At 43.7% G+C, this 25,198-nt stretch overlaps 1 protein-coding gene across 1 annotated transcript in view; it reads right to left on the bottom strand.

The window, feature by feature from the left end:
- Window positions 1–14,378: 14,378 nt before the first annotated feature.
- The window catches only part of PLEKHO1 (pleckstrin homology domain containing O1), a 34,620-nt gene continuing 23,800 nt past the window's right edge, over window positions 14,379–25,198 (bottom strand). The window contains exon 6 of the mRNA XM_072114991.1: window positions 14,379–24,102. Coding sequence (XP_071971092.1) covers window positions 23,404–24,102 — 699 coding nt within the window. The 3' untranslated portion in view covers window positions 14,379–23,403. The remainder of the gene's footprint in view (window positions 24,103–25,198) is intronic.

The raw sequence follows: 25,198 nt of genomic DNA, 5'->3' as shown, positions 1-25,198 counted from the left end.
ATTAGTGAGGGTAACCTGATGGGCATTACATTAGTGAGGGGAGGGTGCTGGACATTTTATTAGTGAGGGGAGGCTGCTGGGCATTTCCTTAGTAAGGGGAGGCTTCTGGACATTTCATTACTGAGTGGAGATTGCTGGGAATTTCATTAGTGAAGGGAGGCTACTGGACATTGCATTTGTGAGGGGAGACTGCTTGGCATTTCATTAGTGAGGGGAGACTGCTGGGCATTTCATTAGATAGGGGAGACTGCTGGGCATTTCATTAGTGAGGGGAGACTGCTGGGCATTTCCTTAGTAAGGGGAGGCTTCTGGACATTTCATTACTGAGTGGAGATTGCTGGGAATTTCATTAGTGAAGGGAGGCTACTGGACATTGCATTAGTGAGGGGAGACTGCTGGGCATTTCATTAGTGAGGGGAGACTGCTGGGCATTTCATTAGATAGGGGAGACTGCTGGGCATTTCATTAGATAGGGGAGACTGCTGGGCATTTCATTAGTGAGGGGAGACTGCTGGGCATTTCATTAGTGAAGGGAGGCTGCTAAACATTTCATTACTGAGGGGAGGCTGATGGACATTTCATTAGTGAGGGGAAGCTGCTGGGCATTTCATTAGTGTGGGGAGGCAGCTGGGCATTTCATTAGTGAGATGAGGCTGATGGGCATTTCATTAGTGTGGGGAGGCTGCTGGGCATTTCATTAGTGAGGGGAGGCTGCTGGGCATTTCAATACTGAGGAGAGGCTGATGGACATTTCATTAGTGAGGGGAGGCAGTGGCCAATGTATGCTCCAAGTTTTACATTTTCTGTTTTTCTGCGGTAAAATTAGGTGCCTCAGCTTTTATTCAGGTCAGCTTATACTCGAATATATTCAGCACAACATGGCCACTACTTGAGCCTGCCTCTATGTAGTTATCTACCCTAAAGGCTTAGGAGTCCCAATCAAATAAATGGACTCTAATCCACATACCTGCCCTAAAAGGGGAAACTTGTACGAGGAAATCTATGAAATATCCACAGTACTGCTGTGCTTTTATTCTGTGGATTGGTGGGAGAATAGAAGTAATTGTGTAATTAGGCTTCACAGAGAAAATACCTATGATATGACAGTATTACCAACATATTAAATGATGAAAAAGAAAAATGACCACCTCTATAATAGCAGAAGTTCTGGCAGTTTGCTGTCCTGGAGCAACACTATGATCTTCGAGAAGCCGTTCCCTGCTAACAATCTAGGAAGAGTTTATTCCAAGTTCATAACAAGCAAAGCAGCGAAAAAAAAATCAAGTAATGGATGTTCCAACCTCAATGACCTGAAGCAACTCTGTAAAGAAGAGTGGACCCAAATCCCTGAAGGACGTCGTGAGAGACTGGAAATGATTACTTTCCTATCTTACTGTAGTCCTACAAGCTATCAATTCATAGGGGGCACTTCTTCACCTGTGGTTTTCGCTTAATTTTAAGACCTTCTAAGGATCGGATGTCTTTATTATGTCCTTCTACGTAAAACCATTGGGGCAGATTTACTTACCCGGTCCATTCGCGATCCAGCGGCGTGTTCACTGCGGTGGATTCGGGTCCGGCCGGGATTCATTAAGGCAGTTCCTCCGACGTCCACCAGGTGGCGCTGCTGCGCTGAAAAGCATCAGAATGCACTCAAGTTCACCGGCCTATTCCTAGTGAAGGTAAGTGCAAGCTCCGCGACACCTTTCTTTTTTTAAATGTGGCGGTTTTTCCAAATCCGTTGGGTTTTCGTTCGACCACGCCCCTGATTTCCGTCGCGTGCATGCCAGCGCCGATGCGCCACAATCCGATCGCGTGAGCCAAAATCCCGGGGCAATTCAGGGGAAATCGGCGCAAATCGGAAATATTCGGGTTACTCGTTGGGAAAACGCGAATCGGCCCCTTAGTAAATGACCCCCATTGAATTCAAAGACTATGGACTATCTTTGGTCTTCCTTATAAAACAAAGTCCGCTCAGTAAAGTTGCCCTTTTATTCCTGAATGACACAGACAGCACATAGCCAATCTCCAGTGTCTGTGTCTCGGCGAGGGATAATATAGAGCCGGCCATAATCCTTACAGACAAAGTGAACATTATTATAATGGAAAAAAAAAATCCTCAGGACGGCAGCCCCTTGATGAATCCTGTACGTGGTTATAAAGATGTCACTTCCACGTCAGCTGCGGTCTATATGATAGAAAGCACAGACGCTTCTGATAGCAAATCATGTCACCCCGTGTCACTCTGCGGCCTGCAGCGCTCGGGGAAGACGGTCATAAATTGCTGGGTCAATATTTCATATGGAGATCGGGGTCTCCGGGAGTCGGGAATGAGCAAAAGGTTACTAATTGTACACTGGCCTCAGAGTTATTACACCAGATGGGGGACTCTGTTAGGGGTCAGGATGACGGTGGAAGTTTCTGTAGATGGCTCACACAGCGCTGGCTCATTCTCATGTGTCACCTACAGGCTAATAAAACATTATTTTACGCCTGATATTTTAAAGGGGTCCAAATGACGCAAAGAAGAAAACAAGAGTACATCTACTGTGCTCGAAAAAGGATAGGGGAACACCAAAATCCCACATCCTGGATCTCAATGACTGAAATAGAACAATAAAACATGAAAATAATCAATGAAAATCCTAATGAAATCCCATGGAGGACTGGATTTGGAATGATACACAAAATCAAAAGGGGAAAATCAAATTTCAGGCTGATACAATGCCGCAACACATGGAAATGAGGCTCAATGAACTCCCTACAATGCCTAGGCATGCTCCTGATGAGGCTCAGTAGTGTATGTGACTTCCACATGCCTGTATGACCTCCATACAACGCCTAGGCATGCTCCTGATGAGGCTCAGTAGTGTGTGTGGCCTACACATGCTTGTATGACCTCCCTACAACGCCTAGGCATGCTCCTGATGAGGCTCAGTAGTGTGTGTGGCCTACACATGCCTGTATGACTTCCCTACAACGCCTGGACATGCTCCTGATGAGGCTCAGTAGTGTGTGTGGCCTACACATGCCTGTATGACCTCCCTACAAAGCCTGGACATGCTCTTGATGAGGCTCAGTAGTGGGTGTGGCCTACACATGCCTCTATGACCTCCCTACAATGCCTGGACATGCTCCTGATGAGGCTCAGTAGTGTGTGTGGCCTACACATGCCTCTATGACCTCCCTACAACGCCTGGACATGCTCCTCATGAGGCTCAGTAGTGTGTGTGGCCTACACATGCCTGTATGACCTCCCTACAACGCCTGGACATGCTCCTGATGAGGCTCAGTAGTGTGTGTGGCCTACACATGCCTCTATGACCTCCCTACAACACCTCGGCATGCTCTTGATGAGGCTCAGTAGTATGTGTGGCTTACAGATGCCTGTATGACCTCCCTACAACACCTAAGCATGCTCCTGATGAGGTGCAGTAGTATGTGTGGCCTACACATGCCTCTATGACCTCCCAACAACGCCTGGACATGCTCCTGATGAGGCTCAGTAGTGTGTGTGGCTTACAGATGCCTGTATGACCTCCCTACAACACCTGGACATGCTCCTGATGAGGCTCAGTAGTGTGTGTGGCATACACATGCCTCTATGACCTCCCTACAACACCTAAGCATGCTCCTGATGAGGCTCAGTAGTGTGTGTGGCATTTGACCTCCCTACAACACCTAAGCATGCTCCTGATGAGGCTCAGTAGTGTGTGTGGCTTACAGATATCTCTATGACCTCCAAACAACACCTGGACATGCTCCTGATGAGGCTCAGTAATGTGTGTGGCCTACACATGCCTCTATGACCTCCCTACAACACCTAAGCATGCTCCTGATGAGGCTCAGTAGTGTGTGTGGCTTACAGATGCCTCTATGACCTCCCTACAACACCTGGACATGCTCCTGATGAGGTGCAGTAGTGTGTGTGGCCTACACATGCCTATATGACCTCCCAACAACACCTAAGCATGCTCCTGATGAGGTGCAGTAGTTTGTGTGGCCTCCACATGCCTGTATGACCTCCCTACAACACCTAAGCATACTCCTGATGAGGTGCAGTAGTTTGTGTGGCCTCCACATGCCTGTATGACCTCCCTACAACACCTAAGCATGCTCCTGATGAGGTGCAGTAGTGTGTGTGGCCTCCACATGCCTGTATGACCTCCCTACAGTCTCTGGGCATGCTCCTGATGAGGCTCAGTAGTGTGTGTGGCTTACAGATGCCTGTATGACCTCCCTACAACACCTGGACGTGCTCCTGAAAGGCCCTGGGATACCACCTAAACTACCTATATTTAATGATCCACTTCTGTGTGTATTAGATGTTTTTAGAAAAGCGTAGTCCCCAAAGATAAGCAGAGGAGTAACCAAACATGTCCATGACACTATTCATTCACTTATATAATGGAATTTGTTTAAGTATTTGTCAGTATGGCTGCAGCCTCACCATGGTGGACATGTGAATCATGAATCATTTAGGGTTACCTATCTATAGGTGTATAAATTGGGAGATATAATAATAATAATTTATTCATATGGCGCAAACAGATTACGCAGCGCTGCACAGAATTTGCCAAATCAGTCCCTGTCCCCAATGGATATCACAATCTAATCACCTACCAGTATGTTTTGGAGTGTGGGAGGAAACAGGAGGAAACCCACGCAAACACAGAGAGAACATATAAACTCTTTGCAGATGTTGACCCTAGGAACGCAGCGCTGCAAGGCTATAATGCTAACCACTAAGCCACCATGCATATAGGAGTTACTGTCCTATACTGTAAACAACCAGAGATCAATTACAAACCTAATTTCCCTTCATGGCTCATACACGACATCACTCCCGGGGCTGTACACATGGCTGACAGCAGATGTGCTGACAATTTCTCAGCCATGGGCCCCAGACACACAGATTAGTATATATTTCTAATCCCTTCTTTTTTTTTTTTCTTCCCTCCCTTCTGAGAACTTTCGATGTAGCCATATTAGGGCTTGTTTTTTTTGGTGTCATGATATGTATTTAAAGAGTCCATGTAATGTAACGAGAAATTGTAAAACAATTACTGTTTGTGTAAATTACATTTTTACGCTGTTCATTTTTGTATTATTGTAAGTACAGTTGGTCCCTTACTTAAGGACACCCGACTTACAGACGACCCCCAGTTAAGGACGAACCCCTCTGCCCCCTGTGACTTCTGGTGAAGCTCTCTGGATGTTACTTTAGTCCCAGGCTGCAATGATCAGCTGTAAGGTGTCTGTAATGAAGCTTTATTGATGATCCTTGGTCCAATTACAGCAAAAAATGTTGAAACTCCAATTGTCACTGGGGCAAAATATATTTTTGTCTGGAGCTACAATTATAAAATATACAGTTTAGACTTACATACAAATTCAACTTAAGAACAAACCTATGGACCCTATCTTGTACGTTGCAAAGTTATGTGTGTATATAAGTATATAAATGTCTATATAAGTATATAAATGTGTGTATAAATGTGTGTGTGTATAAGTATATAAATGTGTGAATAAATGTTTGTGTGTATATATAAGTGTATACATGTGTGTATAAATGTGTGTATATAAGAATATAAATATGTGTACAAATGTGTGTGTGTATAAGTATAAATGTGTGTATATAAGTATATAAATGTGTGTGTATATAATTGTGTGTATAAATGTGTGTGTGTGTGTATATAAGTATAGAAATGTGTGTATAAATTTGTGTATATTAGAATATAAATATGTGTATAAATGTGTGTGTATATAAGTGTATAAATGTCTGTGTGTGTATAAGTATATAAATGTGTGAATAAATGTTTGTGTGTATATATAAGTATATAAATGTGTGTATAAATGTTTGTGTGTATATATAAGTATATAAATGTGTGTATAAATGTGTGTGTGTGTATAAGTATATAAATGTGTGTATAAATGTGTGTGTGTGTATATAAGTATATAAATGTGTATAAATGTGTGTGTGTATATAAGTATAGAAATTTGTGTATACATTTGTGTATATAAGTATATAAATGTGTGTGTGCATATAAGTATATAATTGTGTGTATAAATGTGTGTGTGTGTATACAAGTATATAAATGTGTGAATAAATGTGTGTGTGTGTGTGTATATAAGTATAGAAATTTGTGTATAAATTTGTGTATGTAAGTATATATATGTGTGTATAAATGTGTGTATAAATGTGTGTGTGTATAATTGTGTGTATAAATGTGTGTGTGTATATAAGTATATAATTGTGTGTATAAATGTGTGTGTGTATATAAGTATATAAATGTGTGAATAAATGTTTGTGTGGGTTTATAAGTATATAAATGTGTGTATAAATGTGTATGTAAGTATATAAATGTGTGTATAAATGTGTGTGAGTGTTCAGATGTATATTGTTGGTGTTTTTACACAGACAAATCACTGTGTAAACAAGTCCTTAAGCCGTGAGAAGAGTTAAAGCTCTTGACTGATCCATTGGGCATAGAGGTAATGATGTATAACACCTGCCCTAGTAATAGTGTCTTGTAGGCTCGCCCTGCCTTTAGTAGTGAGCTTCTCCTTAAGGCAGGGTAATCCTAGTAATTCCCCTTGAAGACACACATGGGGCTTCTGTAGTGTGGAGAACAATGGGTTGAAGACTCTGCTTCTTCTTTCTGCTCCTGGATCCTCTTCTGAGCCTCAGTGTTGGATCCCGTAGCTCGGAGGGCGTAGGCGTAACACGGGGTGAAGTGCTGTAATTAAGGGCTTCCTGAGGAGTGAAAGTCTAAATAAAGCTTTGTGTGTGATCACCAGATGTGGGAATGTTACACTTTCCACAGCAAGGAAAAGAGGACATCCCTATTTCCTAAGGATCACAACCGTCAGGCAGGTCTAGACCTTTACATCAACCAAGATTACATTTACATATCTGACCTCCGCTTGTCTTCTCTAGTTGTTTAGCTGCCAACAGCATGTTATAGAGCAGGAGAAGCTGAGCAGATTGTACATAGTGTCCTATCTGCAGGCAGCATGTTATAGAGCAGGAGGAGCGGAGTAGATTGTACATAGTGTCCTATCTGCAGGCAGCATGTTATAGAGCAGGAGGAGCTGAGCAGATTGTACATAGTGTCCTATCTACAGGCAGCATGTTATAGAGCAGGAGGAGCTGAGCAGATTGTACATAGTGTTCTATCTGCAGGTAGCATGTTATAGAACAGGAGGAGCTGAGCAGATTGTACATAGTGTCCTATCTGCAGGCAGCATGTTATAGAGCAGGAGGAGCTGAGCAGATTGTACATAGTGTTCTATCTGCAGGCAGCATGTTATAGAACAGGAGGAGCTGAGCAGATTGTACATAGTGTCCTATCTGCAGGCAGCATGTTATAGAGCAGGAGGAGCTGAGTAGATTGTACATAGTGTCCTTTCTGCAGGCAGCATGTTATATAGCAGGAGGAGCTGAGCAGATTATACATAGTGTCCTATCTGCAGGCAGCATGTTATAGAGCAGGGGGAGCTGAGCACATTGTACATAGTGTCCTATCTGCAGGCAGCATGTTATAGAGCAGGGGGAGCGGAGCAGATTGTACATAGTTTCCTATCTGCAGGCAGCATGTTATAGAGCAGGGGGAGCTGAGCACATTGTACATAGTGTCCTATCTGCAGGCAGCATGTTATAGAGCAGGAGGTGCTGAGCAGATTATACATAGTGTCCTATCTGCAGGCAGCATGTTATAGAGCAGGGGGAGCTGAGCAGATTGTACATAGTGTCCTATCTGCAAGCAGCATGTTATAGAGCAGGGGGAGCGGAGCAGATTATACATAGTGTCCTATCTGCAGGCAGCATGTTACAGAGCAGGGGGAGCTGAGCAGATTGTACATAGTGCCCTATCTGCAGGCAGCATGTTATAGAGCAGGGGGAGCGGAGCAGATTGTACATAGTGTCCTATCTGCAGGCAGCATGTTATAGAGAAGGAGGAGCTGAGCAAATTGTACATAGTGTCCTATCTGCAGACAGCATGTTATAGAGCAGGGGGAGCGGAGCAGATTGTACATAGTGTCCTATCTGCAGGCAGCATGTTATAGAGAAGGAGGAGCTGAGCAAATTGTACATAGTGTCCTATCTGCAGGCAGCATGTTATAGAGCAGGGGGAGCTGAGCAAATTGTACATAGTGTCCTATCTGCAGGCAGCATGTTATAGAGCAGGGGGAGCTGAGCAAATTGTACATAGTGTCCTGTCTGCAGGCAGCATGTTATAGAGCAGGGGGAGCTGAGCACATTGTACATAGTGTCCTATCTGCAGGCAGCATGTTATAGAGCAGGGGGAGCGGAGCAGATTGTACATAGTTTCCTATCTGCAGGCAGCATGTTATAGAGCAGGGGGAGCTGAGCACATTGTACATAGTGTCCTATCTGCAGGCAGCATGTTATAGAGCAGGAGGTGCTGAGCAGATTATACATAGTGTCCTATCTGCAGGCAGCATGTTATAGAGCAGGGGGAGCTGAGCAGATTGTACATAGTGTCCTATCTGCAAGCAGCATGTTATAGAGCAGGGGGAGCGGAGCAGATTATACATAGTGTCCTATCTGCAGGCAGCATGTTACAGAGCAGGGGGAGCTGAGCAGATTGTACATAGTGCCCTATCTGCAGGCAGCATGTTATAGAGCAGGGGGAGCGGAGCAGATTGTACATAGTGTCCTATCTGCAGGCAGCATGTTATAGAGAAGGAGGAGCTGAGCAAATTGTACATAGTGTCCTATCTGCAGACAGCATGTTATAGAGCAGGGGGAGCGGAGCAGATTGTACATAGTGTCCTATCTGCAGGCAGCATGTTATAGAGAAGGAGGAGCTGAGCAAATTGTACATAGTGTCCTATCTGCAGGCAGCATGTTATAGAGCAGGGGGAGCTGAGCAAATTGTACATAGTGTACTGGGGATGTTTGTCAGTGATTGTCATTTTCTAGGTAAATTTAAAGGAAAAAAGGTTTGAGCAATAGGTTAAGAGGAATATACAGCATGTAAGGGGTTAAACGCTCCCTGTGGTCCTGCAGGCAAGAGGTGGCACACAGGGAAGCCGGGCTCCTGTGCAGCATGATAATGAGGCATCTGTACAGGGTAACGCAATCCCTGACATCAGCTCACAATGTGGAGGCCAGGACTCCCTCACTGCTTCCCGGCCTTATATGGAGAGAAGCTAACGCCGCCTCCTGATTGGCTGAGAGGGAGACAGTAGAGGAACATGGGGAAGCAGAGCAGGGTGGCTGTGGATGAATGAGAACAGCCTGGGAAATCTGTCTGGTGCTTATAGCAGGAGCCGGCTCATATCATAACAATATTCACAAGAAAGGACCATGGAATCCGCCTCCTATCCAAAAATAGAACAGTCACCCCTCCCTGTCTGCAGAATACAGGCCCCCAGTACAAGTGCAGGGTTTGTAGCATCTCATCTACGCACCTGCTGCGCCGAGATACATTGTCCTACAGATTTACCAGGGTATTGTAGATCTGTCAGGGCGCTGGTGAACCAGGAGGAGCAGTATGAACAACGCTAGAGGCCTCAGACAGGCCAGTGACAGATATAAAGAGTCACATAGAAATTCCAGGATGAACCTAAAATGCCCTCCAACCCTTTACAGGTGAACATAATGTCACCTTCTCTAGAGGTTGTTGTAAGGCCGCGTTCACACAATATTGCTGCGTTGCATTTTTTTGTTGCTCATTACCAATCACGTGCCTTTTAATGGGCGTTTCAAAACGCCCCGTGTGACCACTCCCAAACTAACAAGGGGCATAATAGCAACATTCACTACAGGTGTTTAATCCATTAATCAGTCAAGAAATTTCCTGCTTCAGTTAGAATTGGTATTTAGACAGTCCTCCTCATCATGCTGTCCACATTCTGACATCATCAGACCAAGACAACAACTGATCAACAGTACCGCGCCATTGTGAGGCTTCAGGTAGCATGTTTTCAAATGGAATTGACCTTGAAGGATAGAGTCTCAATAGAGTCATCAGCAGGCTGTACCAGAGAGACTGGAAGAGTCACAGAAAGGCAGAGAAGAGGCCACATCCCGCAACTGATGACTGGTTCATTGTAAACTGTGTCCTGCAGATCCGGATGATGAATGACCCACAACTCCAGGCACATTATGAGTAGGCAAGAGGCACCAAGTATCTCATCGGACCATTCAAAACCGTTGATATCAGCTGTATCCATCTACATTGGAAGAGGGACCTCTGGCCTCAGTGATGCAAGTCGACTCATGGTGAGCAGAAATTGAGTCAGTCAACAATGATGTAGATGTCACGGAAAGGGCTAATCATCAGGTCAGGTGCCTGGCAGGGGTGAGCCTACGCTCTCTGCCTCCTGAGGTGAACTATAAAAAGACAAGCCCCTCCTTCCATCCCAATAGTTATATATTATGTGTGTGAGTTCTCAGATCAGTCTTATACCTATTGACATCAGGTGTGAATAGACACTAATTTTTAATTGTCAAGTCTTGATTTGTAGCAGGTGACTACTACAACTTCCTCCAGTTGGTGCCGCCTGAGGCAAAAGGCTCAACTCGTCTCATGTCCCTTGGTGTATACTCAATACAGGACCTATGCCCTACACTTGGACGTGAATGGTCGCAGGTAATAAATGAAAGATACATTGGCAGTGTATACACTCGGTGGTTTCTCTGTCGGACGGCGGCACACGTGGTGTTTTGAACCCGTTTTTGTGCCATTTTTAAGCAGTCCGTTAAAAAACGCATGCGTTTATGACAGTTTTTTTCCAATTATCTTAATGAGGATAATTGGAAAATGGTCAAAAAACGGATGCTTAAAACCGGCCCAAAAACGGATTCAAAATGCCGGGTGTGCCACCGGCCTTCAGTGTAGGCCACCATATTTTTATGAGCTTATGCCGTGCCGTCTACATGCTATACCTCAGAGAACATTGCAGGTGCCTACACGCACTAGTCATAGTATATGTGTGTGAACGCAGCCTTACATCATCACCTCACGCGGAAGGAATTCCACTTTCCTAGCATCGCCACTAATTTGTGCCGCAGTTTATCTTCATCCATAAATAGGGCTGAATGGACAATGTTTCTATTCCTGCTCCATGTGAAGAGCCGTAGCGGTGATTTAATAGAGCAGATAACCTTGAGCGCGCTCCATCGCTGGACCGAGAACCTGCCGCTCCCTCCTTATTACTGCTCCTCTATTAATAGCCGCTCACTTGTCTTTATTTACTAAAACCTCAATGATTTTCCTGGCTGCTGCGCCCGGTGACAGGGTAGATTTATACCAGGTAGAGCCCGGAAAATACCTTCAGTCTATAAATCCGGTGATAAGCAAACTACAGGAGCTGACTTTTATATCTCCTAATGGTTGTATAAAGAGACCTGCCCCTCCCCTGCCGAGAAGCCAATTACAGGACCTCTAGTAATGACCTGTAATACGAGCCATAACTTAGGGCCAGTTACGTTTTGGCTTTCATTTTGCAGTTTCCTTTTTTTTTTTTTTTTTTAAAAAGATTGTAATTTTACAGATGTCTGGAGGGATACATTAACCCTTAATGCCTTGGCGTTTTTAATTTTTGTGTTTTTCATAAATTTTTCCATGTACAGTGCTATATGAGGGCTTGTTTTCTGCATATCACATTGTACTTTCTAGTGATGGTATTTCATATTCCCTTCCCGTGTACTGGGGAAAAAAAAATTGCAAATGTGGTAAAATTGGCAAAAAAACTATTTTGCGCTAGTTTCTTATTTACGCCTTTCACATTTTTGTTCCAAATCACACCTTCCCTTTATTCCTTGGGTTGATACGATCACAGATTCCAAATATATTTATAGGTGTTAATATATTTTAATAGATTTGAAAAAATGTAAACCTTTTGGACTCCCAGCTGTCATAGCAGCTGATTGCCGCCCCCCATGACCTCACTGGTGGTGCCGCCAGAGGGATTTAGCGTGTGCTACCGGTGGGTGTTTTATGCACTATGCAACAAACTCCCACGCAGTGTAGAGAGGGCTCTGCCTGTGAGCCCTCTCCATACCCGTTTGCCGCTGCTGCTCCAAGAAGGGGTTAAACTTTTTAGTTTGAAAACAAACTGATACTTTGCTTTCCGTTAGTGTCAGTTAGTTACCGTTTTTCATTGTTTTATAACCATAGTTTTTTTTTTTTTTTTGTTCTATTAAAATAACCAAACCAGATGAAAGAACGGACACTTATGGATACTGTTAAAAGTCTTTTGATAGTTGGGGGAAAAAAACATCCTGGACACAGATGGGAACTGGCACTAAGGGTATGAATAGACGGCGTGGCCGTGATATGGTTGTGATGTAGCCGGCCACATCGATTGAGGAATTGTGAGGACAATTGAAAACAAAACTATATAGTGAAAGTTAACAGTTGATGAAACAGTCTTTTCGTACCCTTAGAAACAAGCGTTAAATTTTCCTGCTGCGCCTCTACTGGGGGAATAAAGTATTACATATTGGGGCAGATTTACTTACCCGGTCCGTTCGCGATCCAGCAGCGCGTTCTCTGCGCTGGATTCGGGTCCGGCCGGGATTCATCAAGGTAGTTCCTCTGCCGTCCACCAGGTGGCGCTGCTGCGCTGAAAAGCATCTGAACGCGCTGGAGTTCACCGGCTCGGGCTGAGTGAAGGTAAGCGCGTCCCAAGCGTCACATTTCTTTTTTAAATGCGGCGGTTTTTCCGAATCCGTCGGGTTTTCGCTCGGCCACGCCCCCCGATTTCCGTCACGTGCATGCCGGCGCCGATGTGCCACAATCCAATCGCGTGCGCCAAAATCCCGGTGCAATACAGGGGAAATCAGCGCAAATCGGAAATATTCGGGTAACACGTCGGGAAAACGCGAATCGGGCCCTTAGTAAATGACCCCCATTTTCTTGTTAAAGGAAACCTACCTTTAGATTTGATGCATTATGAATCAAACATACCTTGAGAATGCTGTAGCTACACTGATGCAGGATCATATCTTGGTTATTCCCTGAGCTGAGTGGTTTTCCTGATAAAACAAGTATAACATTATGATAATGAAGCTGTCTCACTCCTTTGCCTGGCTCAGTGCTTCTCCTAGCACTGAGCCAGTTGCAGTTATGCACTGCACTAGAGAATGATGTAATCCCTGGGGTGTGCCTGATGGCAGAACAATCCCCCCAGCTGCTGTGTATGAGTGATCCAGCTCAGGTTGATTAGTTCTGTCTGGACTAAGCCCCGTGTGTAATACAAGCTGATATAACTTGTGCACTCATGCAATCCAGCTTTCCCAAGGTCCTGAATGTTATAATTGTTTTTTCAGCAAAACCACTCAGTACAGGGATTAACCAAGATATGTTTCTGCATCAGTGTTGCTGCAGCATTCCCAAGGTGTGTTTGCTTCCTAATACATCAAATCAAATGGTAGCTTTCCTTTACAATGAACAGGCTGTCCATCTAATGCACTGTCCTATATTCAGTAGGACAGTCCCTGGTTTTGGGTTCTATCTCACTGTACCCGAAACAGAGTGGAGATGTAATGGTGAAGCAGGGAGCCATTAGCTCCCCATTGCATTATAATGGAGGACATACTTATTTGGTGGGCTATAATAGGGGGCATAATAAGTTTGGGTCACAAAAAAGGGAAATTCTACAGTGTTGATGCCAAAGAAAGGGTGGCAATAAGTTATGTGGGGGTATTATACTGTATAAGAGCCATACATAGGGGCAATTTACAGAGTGGGACTCGCTTAGGGGTATGTGGACACATTTAGGTTGTAAGGAGGTTGATGTATGGACAAGGCTGATACTTTCATAGGGGGAGATTTATCAGAAGTGTCTGAGAGCAGAACTGTTCTGGTTGCCCATGCTAACCAATCAGAGCTCAGCTTTCATTTTTCCACAGCTGTTTATAAAATGAAAGCTGAGCTCTGATTGTTTGCCTTGGGCAACTAGGACAGTCTTACCTCAGACACTTCTGATAAATCTCCCCCATTGTTTTGAATGCAAACCCTCTTTACTCCCTAATATCTCTAGATTACCTTATACATGTACATAAGTAGGGGAAAGACACAATCAGGCAACACAACTTTTGTATGCTTTTTCATGGAGATCCAAACACAACTTTAGGACATTTTTGATAAAGATGTATTGCTATATTTCCTCTTGGTAGACCATAAAAGTGTCACTCAGGATTCTACAGTCCAGGTGATCATAAAATGGAAAATCCCTTTAAGTGAAATGAACAAATGACAAATTTTTTTTTGTGTAAAATCTTCATGTTGTTTATTTAGAATCACAGCTTTTAATCTGTAACATTTCTGCTATCGGCGGCTGGCCAGGGAGAGACCAAGAGCCCCAAAAAAATATCAGTGCAGCTATCTTCCCCCAGCGGAAGAAGAGAAAGTTTGACACATCGTACAAACTTTTTTTTTTTTTTTTTTAACAGAAGGAAAATAAAAACTCATATTCAGAACATCCGTCCAGTTGCATTAGCAATACTGTAAGAACCGACCCGTCGTCTTGACCCAGCGGAAGCGGAGGCTAAGCGGCCTACGAAGTGATGACATCACGGAGGCGCGAGGCACTGGGTACCTCACTGATGCCACTTATTATATGGGAGAAATATTGTCCTGTCCTCTGGGTAAAGACGACGGATCCAGCGTAAAGCACCATAAAACAGTCACAAGGAGCGTAAGAGGCAACAAAAAAAAGCTGAATTAAAGACCTGTCCTCGCATACAATGATGGGAATTGTAGTCCGGGTCAATACAAAGAAGTCAGATCTGATATAAAACAAGGCATTGTATCATATACACCTGTATACAGGACCTAGAGGATACAGGACCTATCGGATAAAGCCAGGACTACACCGTTTTTGGTGCAAATTACCGACATTACTATAATGGTCTCCTAGCAAAGGGGAGAAAATCTTAGTAAAAACGATGATTGTTGATACTCATTCCACCGCTCTCATTATAGGGTCCCTAAGGGTATAATTAAGGGTTTGCATAGGGGAGTAGCAATATAGGAGAACCCAATAGAGAGGGTACTAATATATATATGTGATTCTACACAGTACCGTATTTTTCGGACTATAAGGCGCACAAAAATCCTTTGATTTTGCTCAAAAATAAAAGGTACGCCTTATAGTCCGGTGCGCCTTATATGTGAACCATACTTACAGACAACAGCTGCCTTGTACTGTGCACAGGTCTGCCACCTGCTGGTCATTCATCCTTATAATCCGGTGCGCCTTATATATGAACCTAGACATTTTAGCAGGCATTGATGGTGCGCCTTATAATACGGTGCGCCTTATAGTCCGAAAAATACTGTATGTTATGACTGGATATAGGCGAACCGTCCCGTTCTGCAAGTTGTAAGATTAACCAAATGAGGGCTAAAATAAGCTCAAAGTTTACTACAGGTTGACGCCGATTTTGCCTAACAAATTGAGCAAACATGAGAACGATAAAGTAAAAGGAGTTGTGGCTACAAGACGGGTCTACTCTCTGGAGATGTCACACAGAATAGCAGCGCCTACCAAAAAGATTCCAGATTATTTGCTTAAATTTTTGAACCGAGTTTAAGTATAAATCTTGTGGCAGTTTAAAGGGGCGATCCACCCATACCGTAGGTTCTTCGGTGGATATTGCCCTTGACACGACCTCTTCAAAGCGTCAAACTGGGAAGCGACCGGCCAAAAGCAGGAGCCAAACCACTGATCGATGTGAATGGGTGCTACAATCAGAATGGAAACCCCCTTTAAATTATAGATATAGCCGGCCCATACACCTTCATATCTACATATGTCTACATATATACGGAACAAGGAGAAGCCAATCTTGAATGCAGCTCTGGCAGGGGATTGAGTATAAAAAGTGGATATTTGCTCAAAATCAACATTTATAAAAAAGCCTTAATGTGTAGCTTAAAAAGTTGTGCTTCAAACATCACCTGTGATTATCAATAAAGTTGCAGGAGGGCGCACCAAACAATGTCTTGCCCCTCCCCCCTTAATTATTAAAGCTAATATGTATAAGACATGACTAAAATAGTCGTGTAGCCGTGAGTTATAAAAAAAAAAAAAGTCTGCACTCACTCCATAAGCTGCAACGCTAATGATGCAATTAAAAGGCTGCAAAGTGGTAGGAGGGCGTATCCAAGAGTGTTAAAGTGGAATGAAGGAGTCAGGAGTCAAAACTTTCTGATCCGTTACCGTGACAACAGAACTCTTTACGCCGAGTGCTTATAAATAGTAGTGACATGACAAACAAGGCGACAGATTGGGAAATGTGCGCTCATCGTCAACTATGAGTCAACATCCATAGTAAGGCTGTTGTTTTACAAGAACAAAAATATCAGAGGGGAACTAACTGCTCTGTGAACCTGATCTGCGTAGTAGCCAGGGTGGTTCAGGGGACATGTCTGCAGCCATTGATAGGGGTGGAATCAGATTTATATTGGGAAGGAAGTCTACTTGTCTTCTCTCCAGAAACAGCTCCACTCTTGTCTGCAGGCTGTGCTTAGTACTGCAGCATTGAAGTAACTATAGTCTATGGTCAGGAGTGGAAGTGTTTGGTGGAACAGGGGGTAAACACTTCCCACCTAAATCTCCCTAGTGTTAAACCAGCGTTCTACAGGACTTCCCACACTCACCATAGAATTGAATAAGGTGCATGCGCCCTGGTTCTATATTTACAGGAAGGATTGGGAGGGAGGGAGGGTTCTACTGAATACTACTGATCAACCTTTGAGAGCAAAAGTCCCACCTAAATCACCCTAATGTTAGACCAGCGTTCTACGGGACTCCGAACAAATTTACCATGGAATTGAATAAGGCGCATGCGCCCTGGTTCTATATTTACAGGAAAGATGGGGGGGGGGGGTTCTACTGAATTCTACTGATTAACCATTGAGAGCAAAAGTCCCACCTAAATCACCCTAATGTTAGACCAGCGTTCTACGGGACTCCGAACAAATTTACCATGGAATGGAATAAGGCGCATGCGCCCTGGTTCTATATTTACAGAAAGGATTGGGGTTTTTCTACTGTATTCTACTGATCAACCTTTGAGAGCAAAAGTCCCCCTATATCCCCCAAGTGTGTGGATAGAGTTCTAAGGGTCTTTGCAAGTTCACCATAGAATTGAATAAGGCGCATGCGTCCTGGTTTTTTAAAGGGAGGATTTCTGGGGATCTTTGTTCCACCCCTACCTATTCTCTTGATCACTGAAGGTCCAACTAACTTCTGAGAGAAAAAATCCCCCTAAATACCCCTAGTGGAAGTGTGTGACCACCACTTTGAAAGATTTAGCAAGATCCCCATAGAATTGAATAGGACTCATGCGCACTGATTCTTTATCTATAGGAAGGATTTGGGGGGGAGGGGGGGGTTAGGGCATTTGTCACCCCATTCTCCTGATCGCTTGAGCTCTAAATTTTGAGAGCAATAGTCACTCCAAATCCCCCAAGTGCAAGTGTGTGACCAGAGTTCTATGGGGCTTTGCAAGTAAATAAGGCGCATGCGCACTATTTCATTCTGATGGGGGGGGGGGGAGACTTTTGGTTCACCATTTTCCCAATCACTGTGGGTCCAACTTCTGAAAACATAAGTCCCCCTAAATCACCAACCAACGTTTTTCAGGGCTTTGCAAGTTCACCATAGTGTGAAATCATGCAGAGGTGCTCTAGTTCTTTATTTACAGGGAGGATTTGGGGGGATTTTTGGCCCAACGTTCTCGAAATCATTGCGGGTCCAACATCTGAGAGCAAAAGTCCCTTTAAATGCCCCAAGTGAAATAAGCACAAGTGTGTATGCGCGACCAGTGCTGTAAAAATTGGGCGCATGCGTCTTCATTTTCACAGAGGATATGGGGGGATTTCTGGCCCCTCATTCTAGAACACTATAAATAGGGTATAGGTAGATTTTTTGGTATAACCCAATTTTAAAAGGTCCTTTTTTTGTGGAGGTGCTCTTCACAACGAAGGGAGCAGTAATTAATATATAAGTAACATATGGATTAGTCAAAGTTATTCTGGTCACACATTACATTCTGGGATTTAAAAATAAAATAATGTATTCAAACAAATTATTTAAAAATAGGTAAAAGCAAAAAAAAAAAAAAAATCCTGAAGCTACTAAAATGCTTCTCCTCCACAGGAAGCCGGTAACACCTAGGAATCACATATGGGTTGTGCAGCTGTCGGTCACAACGAGCCAAAATCAGGGGAAATTCTGGACATTACACCCCGTGCAGCTGTTTTCCAGAGTCCTGAGCTGTTATTCCCTTTCCTACACATACAGAGCTATCGGAAATGTGAGACAATGCGCCAACACGACCCATTACCCTCTCCCAGGTCACGGATAGGTGGCTGGAACAATAGTTTTCTGTGGTAGGAATCATTCCAATCATAGCTGAGCCATGGTCACCTGTTTTTTCGGAGACTAAATTTTCCTACAGAAAGGTTTTACTTCTAAAACTTTCTTCCCATCATTCCTCAAAGCTTCATGGGAGGAGCTTTCTCTGGTGCTCATTGGTGCCACCTGCTGGTAAAGACAGTAATGACATATTGACCACCACTAAAACACGTTCCAAAGTTGGTGGTCACGTTCCGGTCCCACAGTCCAGGCACATAGATCGTTGGGTGTCTGACCACATGATCACGATAATGGGGGACCAGAAGTCGCCCTCAGTTATCGGACATAAGTGTTTTTTTTGCAGTACCAGGCCTGACCACTACACATGTACAGAGCTATGCCCTTTCAGTAGATCGGTGGGGTTTCGGGAATCGCACAAGTCAATATTAAAGACCTATCCTAAAGTTCTTTAAGTGACTCTGATAGGACAGCGATCAGTTAATTAGTTATGGTGGGGGCCTTTAGTAGATTCTCCCCCATTGTGAAACCCTTGGCTGCATTTTTCCTATAAAATACACTATTTAAGTCAGTGAAAGGACATTCTTTACTTTGGAAGTCACATTTCAGAAAACATCACATGTGAAGGACAATTGCTGTATTGACCGCGCAATATCCCTCCCTCCTCCACCAATAGAGGTGCCCGATACAAATTTGCTATTGCATCACACATACCATGATTACATCACACTCCAGCCTGATACCGTATACAAATATGTTCTACATAAAAGTTTTAGTAACTTATTACTGATGCAGATCCTGAGTTACAGCTGGTATCACTCTATTCTGCATGCTGAAATTAAAAACAGCTCTTAAGTGTGTTAGTAGGACCTGACTGCTTACTTAGGCTCATTAGGCTGAGGAGAAGTGGTTGGGTAGTAATGCTAACATGAAACTGCGGGGAACGTGAACGTGCATGAAAAAGTGGGATATTTCAGCTCTGAAGCCGGCGTAATTAATTAATGTCAGGCATGTACACAGTGACTGCACCAGCAGCAGAATAGTGAGTGCAGCTCTGGAGTATAATACAGGATGTAACTCAGGATCAGTACAGGATAAGTAATGTCATGTATGTACACAGTGACTGCACCAGCAGCAGAATAGTGAGTGCAGCTCTGGGGTATAATACAGGATGTAACTCAGAATCAGTACAGGATAAGTAATGTCATGTATGTACACAGTGACTGCACCAGCAGCAGAATAGTGAGTGCAGCTCTGGGGTATAATACAGGATGTAACTCAGGATCAGTACAGGATAAGTAATGTCATGTATGTACACAGTGACTGCACCAGCAGCAGAATTGTGAGTGCAGCTCTGGAATATAATACAGGATGTAACTCAGGATTAGTACAGGATAAGTAATGTCATGTATGTACACAGTGACTGCACCAGCAGCAGAATAGTGAGTGCAGCTCTGGAGTATAATACAGGATGTAACTCAGGATCAGTACAGGATAAGTAATGTCATGTATGTACACAGTGACTGCACCAGCAGCAGAATAGTGAGTGCAGCTCTGGAGTATAATACAGAATGTAACTCAGGATCAGTACAGGATAAGTAATGTCATGTATGTACACAGTGACTGCACCAGCAGCAGAATAGTGAGTGCAGCTCTGGAGTATAATACAGGATGTAACTCAGGATCAGTACAGGATAAGTAATGTCATGTATGTACACAGTGACTGCACCAGCAGCAGAATAGTGAGTGCAGCTCTGGAGTATAATACAGGATGTAACTCAGGATCAGTACAGGATAAGTAATGTCATGTATGTGCACAGTGACTGCACCAGCAGCAGAATAGTGAGTGCAGCTCTGGAGTATAATACAGGATGTAACTCAGGATCAGTACAGGATAACTAATGTCATGTATGTACACAGTGACTGCACCAGCAGCAGAGTAGTGAGTGCAGCTCTGGAGTATAATACAGGATGTAACTCAGGATCAGTACAGGATAAGTAATGTCATGTATGTGCACAGTGACTGCACCAGCAGCAGAATAGTGAGTGCAGCTCTGGAGTATAATACAGGATGTAACTCAGGATCAGTACAGGATAAGTAATGTCATGTATGTACACAGTGACTGCACCAGCAGCAGAATAGTGAGTGCAGCTCTGGAGTATAATACAGGATGTAACTCAGGATCAGTACAGGATAAGTAATGTCATGTATGTACACAGTGACTGCACCAGCAGCAGAATAGTGAGTGCAGCTCTGGGGTATAATACAGGATGTAACTCAGGATCAGTACAGGATAACTAATGTTATGTATGTACACAGTGACTGCACCAGCAGCAGAGTAGTGAGTGCAGCTCTGGAGTATAATACAGGATGTAACTCAGGATCAGTACAGGATAAGTAATGTCATGTATGTACACAGTGACTGCACCAGCAGCAGAATAGTGAGTGCAGCTCTGGGGTATAATACAGGATGTAACTCCGGATCAGTGCAGCATAAGTAATGTCATGTATGTACACAGTGACTGCACCAGTAGCAGAATAGTGAGTGCAGCTCTGGAGTATAATACAGGATGTAACTCAGGATCAGTACAGGATAAGTAATGTCATGTATGTACACAGTGACTGCACCAGCAGCAGAATAGTGAGTGCAGCTCTGGGGTATAATACAGGATGTAACTCAGGATCAGTACAGGATAAGTAATGTCATGTATGTACACAGTGACTGCACCAGTAGCAGAATAGTGAGTGCAGCTCTGGAGTATAATACAGGATGTAACTCAGGATCAGTACAGGATAAGTAATGTCATGTATGTACACAGTGACTGCACCAGCAGCAGAATAGTGAGTGCAGCTCTGGGGTATAATACAGGATGTAACTCAGGATCGGTAATGTTATGTGTTTACAAATTTACTCAAATTTTTATAGACTTTTATGTAGAAACTATTACATGTTGGTGGAACTTGATTACAAAATTACTGTAAAATTTAATTGGAAAACAAGTCATCTCTTGTAGCTAAAGCAATATTTCCAGGTCATCCATTGTTACTAGTGGGCCCAGTCAGACCCTTTGTGCAATGCTTGGCAAAAAAATTCTAAAACTACCAAGTAAAATAAAAGTGTTGTTATTGACAACCAATAAGTGGGTTGATTTCCATATGTTTTATACACGACCTTCATGTGAATCTAGAAAATATTTGGAGCCAAGACATTGTATTGTAGATATTGTTATGGTGGATACTTTCTACATGTTCCGGAGAGGCCTGGATGTCTTTCTTGAGGACAAAGATTATCACGGGTTCTGGGAAAATAACATTTGTTTAATAGGGTTGGACTTGATGGACCTACGTCTTTTTCCAACCTTATCTACTCTGATACCATGTATTCAGGTTCTCTTCAGCTTAGCCTAATCCTCAATTTTTGCAACGCACCAGCCACCTGGTCCTTCACGGGGCCTGTAGCTCCTGCCTGCAATGCAGATGTGGATTAATATTATTCCTAAAAGGTTTCTACGTGGCAACTGTGGATAAACGTCCTTGAGAGAAACGTTCAGCTACAACACGTCAAGTACCATCTCTACGCAGCGCCCAATCCTCAATCACCCGTCATTCAAAGCCATTTACAAGAACTATGAATTCTCCAGCAGACATTTTTTTCAAGCCGTGATGTTATAATTTTCTGCGCGGCGGGTGCCAGCTACTGTTTAACATGCCAAACGGATGACTGGCGCGCTTCCCAAGCGAAAAAGGAGGCCACACAAAATACGGCCAGATGCTTCAAGTTTAACTTAACGTGTTCCGATTTAGTAAACATGAAAAAGTACTAGGCTGACAAAATCCACAACGCAAAGCGGATGATGACTACCACCACACTGCGACAGCTTGAAAAATGAAAATCAGGGGAGGGGCTGCAAATCTGTTTTTGGAAATGCAAAGCTTGAGAACAATGTTGCATTTTTGGGGCCTCAAACCCACTAAGAATGGAAGAGCAGGAAGCCTATTGCTCCCTGACCTGCCATCCCTCTGTATCAGCGTCCACTGGATGCTGATACAGTTTAAAGCAGGTCTGTGTCCGGCTTCACTCCGGTTGCATTCCCATTCCGTAGGGGCTCCTATCATCTTGGGTTCCCCAAGTAATTGCATGATTTGTTTTATAGGTGAACCTACCCCTTGCCTTTTGCGTATAGAAGAGCATCCCCATTGGTTTGATCGCTCGTGTAGAGGGGGTCAAGATTGTCCATATATGATTTATAAGACAACTGGAATGAGGAGGATCAGGGCTAGTAATTCATAGATATATATAGTAGACTCAAGGTCCAGTGACATCCCCAAGGTGCCTCCTACCTTGTTGATGTCACCAGCCAATACACTACATTCCCATTCATGTTGATTCAGCCGAAAAGACAAGCGCATATCAAGTCACCAAAGACCATTTTTTAAAGGTAAATACACCCAGATACAAAAAGTGCATAGTCATACTCTGTACCAATTTGATGCTACAGCCTTACGTGGATGGTCAAAAGTAATTGGAGATTGAATTCCCTTTGACTGTTATGGTGCCACCCAAAGAAAAGCTCAAATGCACTGTAACTAAGCAGGTGTAAACACATGGAACAAAGGAAATGGGGGGAACTTGTATTGGATAGCACATTCTACAAGACTATACAGTTCGTCACATGCCTCATCCAGTCGCCCCAACGACGCGTTGCAACCTCCTAGACAGCGCCCACTGTTAACACTGTAAGAGCTAAGGATTCTGGATGTGCAGGTTGCAAGCAAATGTTTTGGGATCCCAAGCACCTCTATGGGGTTCCCTGCATATATAACAACAGCCTGCTGTGTACAACAGCATTTACAGCCACCCCCGAGTTGAGTGGTTTGATAGAGAAAATTGCAAAGCCAAGTGACCCTTCCTGGAGACAGCCCGACTTCTCCCATCCTTCTCGGCTCGCTGTGGTCCTTGGCTTTGCATCTTGAAGCCAGAAAGCAGGAAATATTCCTTTTTTTGGAGATGAGGATGTAATAAATGATCATGCCCTTCACATAAGGCTTTTTCTGTAATGACTGCTCAGTTTCTGTTTCGGGTCTGAGGACTGCATATCTGCTTGTTTATATAGGTCCCTCAGCTCCTTAATTTCCTGCAGAACCTTCCTGGCCTGCTTCCAGTTGGAAGAGGCTTCTCCTAATAGCCTCTCGGCTTCTTGTAGGACAGTTTCAGAGTCCGCCTTCCCAGATGATTCCTTTCCCTTTTTTTTCCCATCCCCACATTCTTTCACCTCGGTGAGAAGTTCCTGAGTTTTATCGATCTTCTGAGCAATCAGTTCTTGTATTTGCGTCAGCTTATCTGACTCCGCTACCTGTTTTGGTATCGGTCGTTGTCCAGAAGAGTCCGAACGGGACAAGATCTCCTCCATGGAGGCACATTTGTTCTTCTCAGAATAGGACAGTTTTTTAGGAACCTGAGGCGTGTAGGTTGTGCCCTTTCCAAATGAATCGCGGTGTGGAGCCCATTTATCCCAGGGTATTTGGTCTCTCCCTTGCTGAAGGTTGTCTGACCTTCCCTTATCTGGGCACTTAAGGTTTTCAGAGTCTGATCTGCGGCGGACTGGAGCCAGCTGTGCCACCGACTTATCCAGGTCCACTCTAAAGCTCTGATCACAGGTCTGCTCTTCGGGAGAGGCATCTTCTTCTTGGATGAGGTCTAAAGTCAGCATTCCATCGGAAGTTGAGGTAGATGCCTGCAGAAACAAAATGGGCTTCATTGATGATGGTGGAACTCGATGGACACATTTCTACCACGCTATAAATGCAACTATTGGACATTTACAGCTCAGATCTACAAATAATGCTATATATATTTAGGGTGTAATGAAACTTTGAAAGTAAATCACCCTACTTGACTTACACCTTATCAAAACTATTACCCTATCATAGGACCCTATCGTGTGTCCCTCTGGTCTTTGGTCCGACCAGCAGTAATAAGGTCAATCAGTAGTCTGAGAAACTACTTTACCAAAAAAAACTGACTACCCATGCGGCTGCTTTAGCTTTGATTGTATTTGTTGGCTCCTAGCTTCCGTAGACCGACAAACACACAACTTGCCTGTATATGCCCTGACGACATATACATGAACATGAGTTACGTGCAGGCCTCTGTGTTTACAGCTGGGAAGATCTCTTTATCAAAGGCCAGCTGGTAGGTCGGAGGTCATTGTAAGCCACAGTGACCCCAATTTTGACACCTGTTTACCAGGCCTAATTGTTTGGCAAAGAACACAAATAACACTTGACCCTTTACACCTGTGTTATTATGCCTTATGGCCAGCACAGATAGAAGTAAAATATGCAGAATCCAGATATATACAATGGCTATAAGGTGTTGAGAATGAGGGGGGATAGAAATAGGCCTCTCATTATCATTAATTATCTCTCATAGACAAAAGCTGCCAAGATATTTGCAGTAATGAGTGGGGCTATTCTTGTTTCTAGGAAACTAGGACTATTTTTTTGTTATTCCACCCTTTCTCCCGTGGTCTCTATTTGAGTATGACAACTCAAAAACTAAAACATAGGAAAAAATGAACACTTCCCTATGTATCTGGAGAGGTTAGCCATGTCCCCTTCCTGCTCGGCAATCTGATATACCTGTAAGACAGCAGCTTCCGCACTCCGATAAAGTATCGATAAAACCCTCCTAACAAAGTTCTAGAACATTTGGTGACGAATGTTAATTTACAGTTCATAGTAAATTATTATGTAGTCAGCGGGTATCATCTCTTTGGTGGATGTGCCGGTTTTGGGGCCCACACTGATCCAATACTTTATGACTTGCGA

Source organism: Engystomops pustulosus, chromosome 7 (genome assembly GCF_040894005.1).
Source record: "Engystomops pustulosus chromosome 7, aEngPut4.maternal, whole genome shotgun sequence".
In the NCBI taxonomy this organism is placed as follows: domain Eukaryota; kingdom Metazoa; phylum Chordata; class Amphibia; order Anura; family Leptodactylidae; genus Engystomops; species Engystomops pustulosus.
This window is presented reverse-complemented; position numbering and strand designations above follow the sequence as displayed.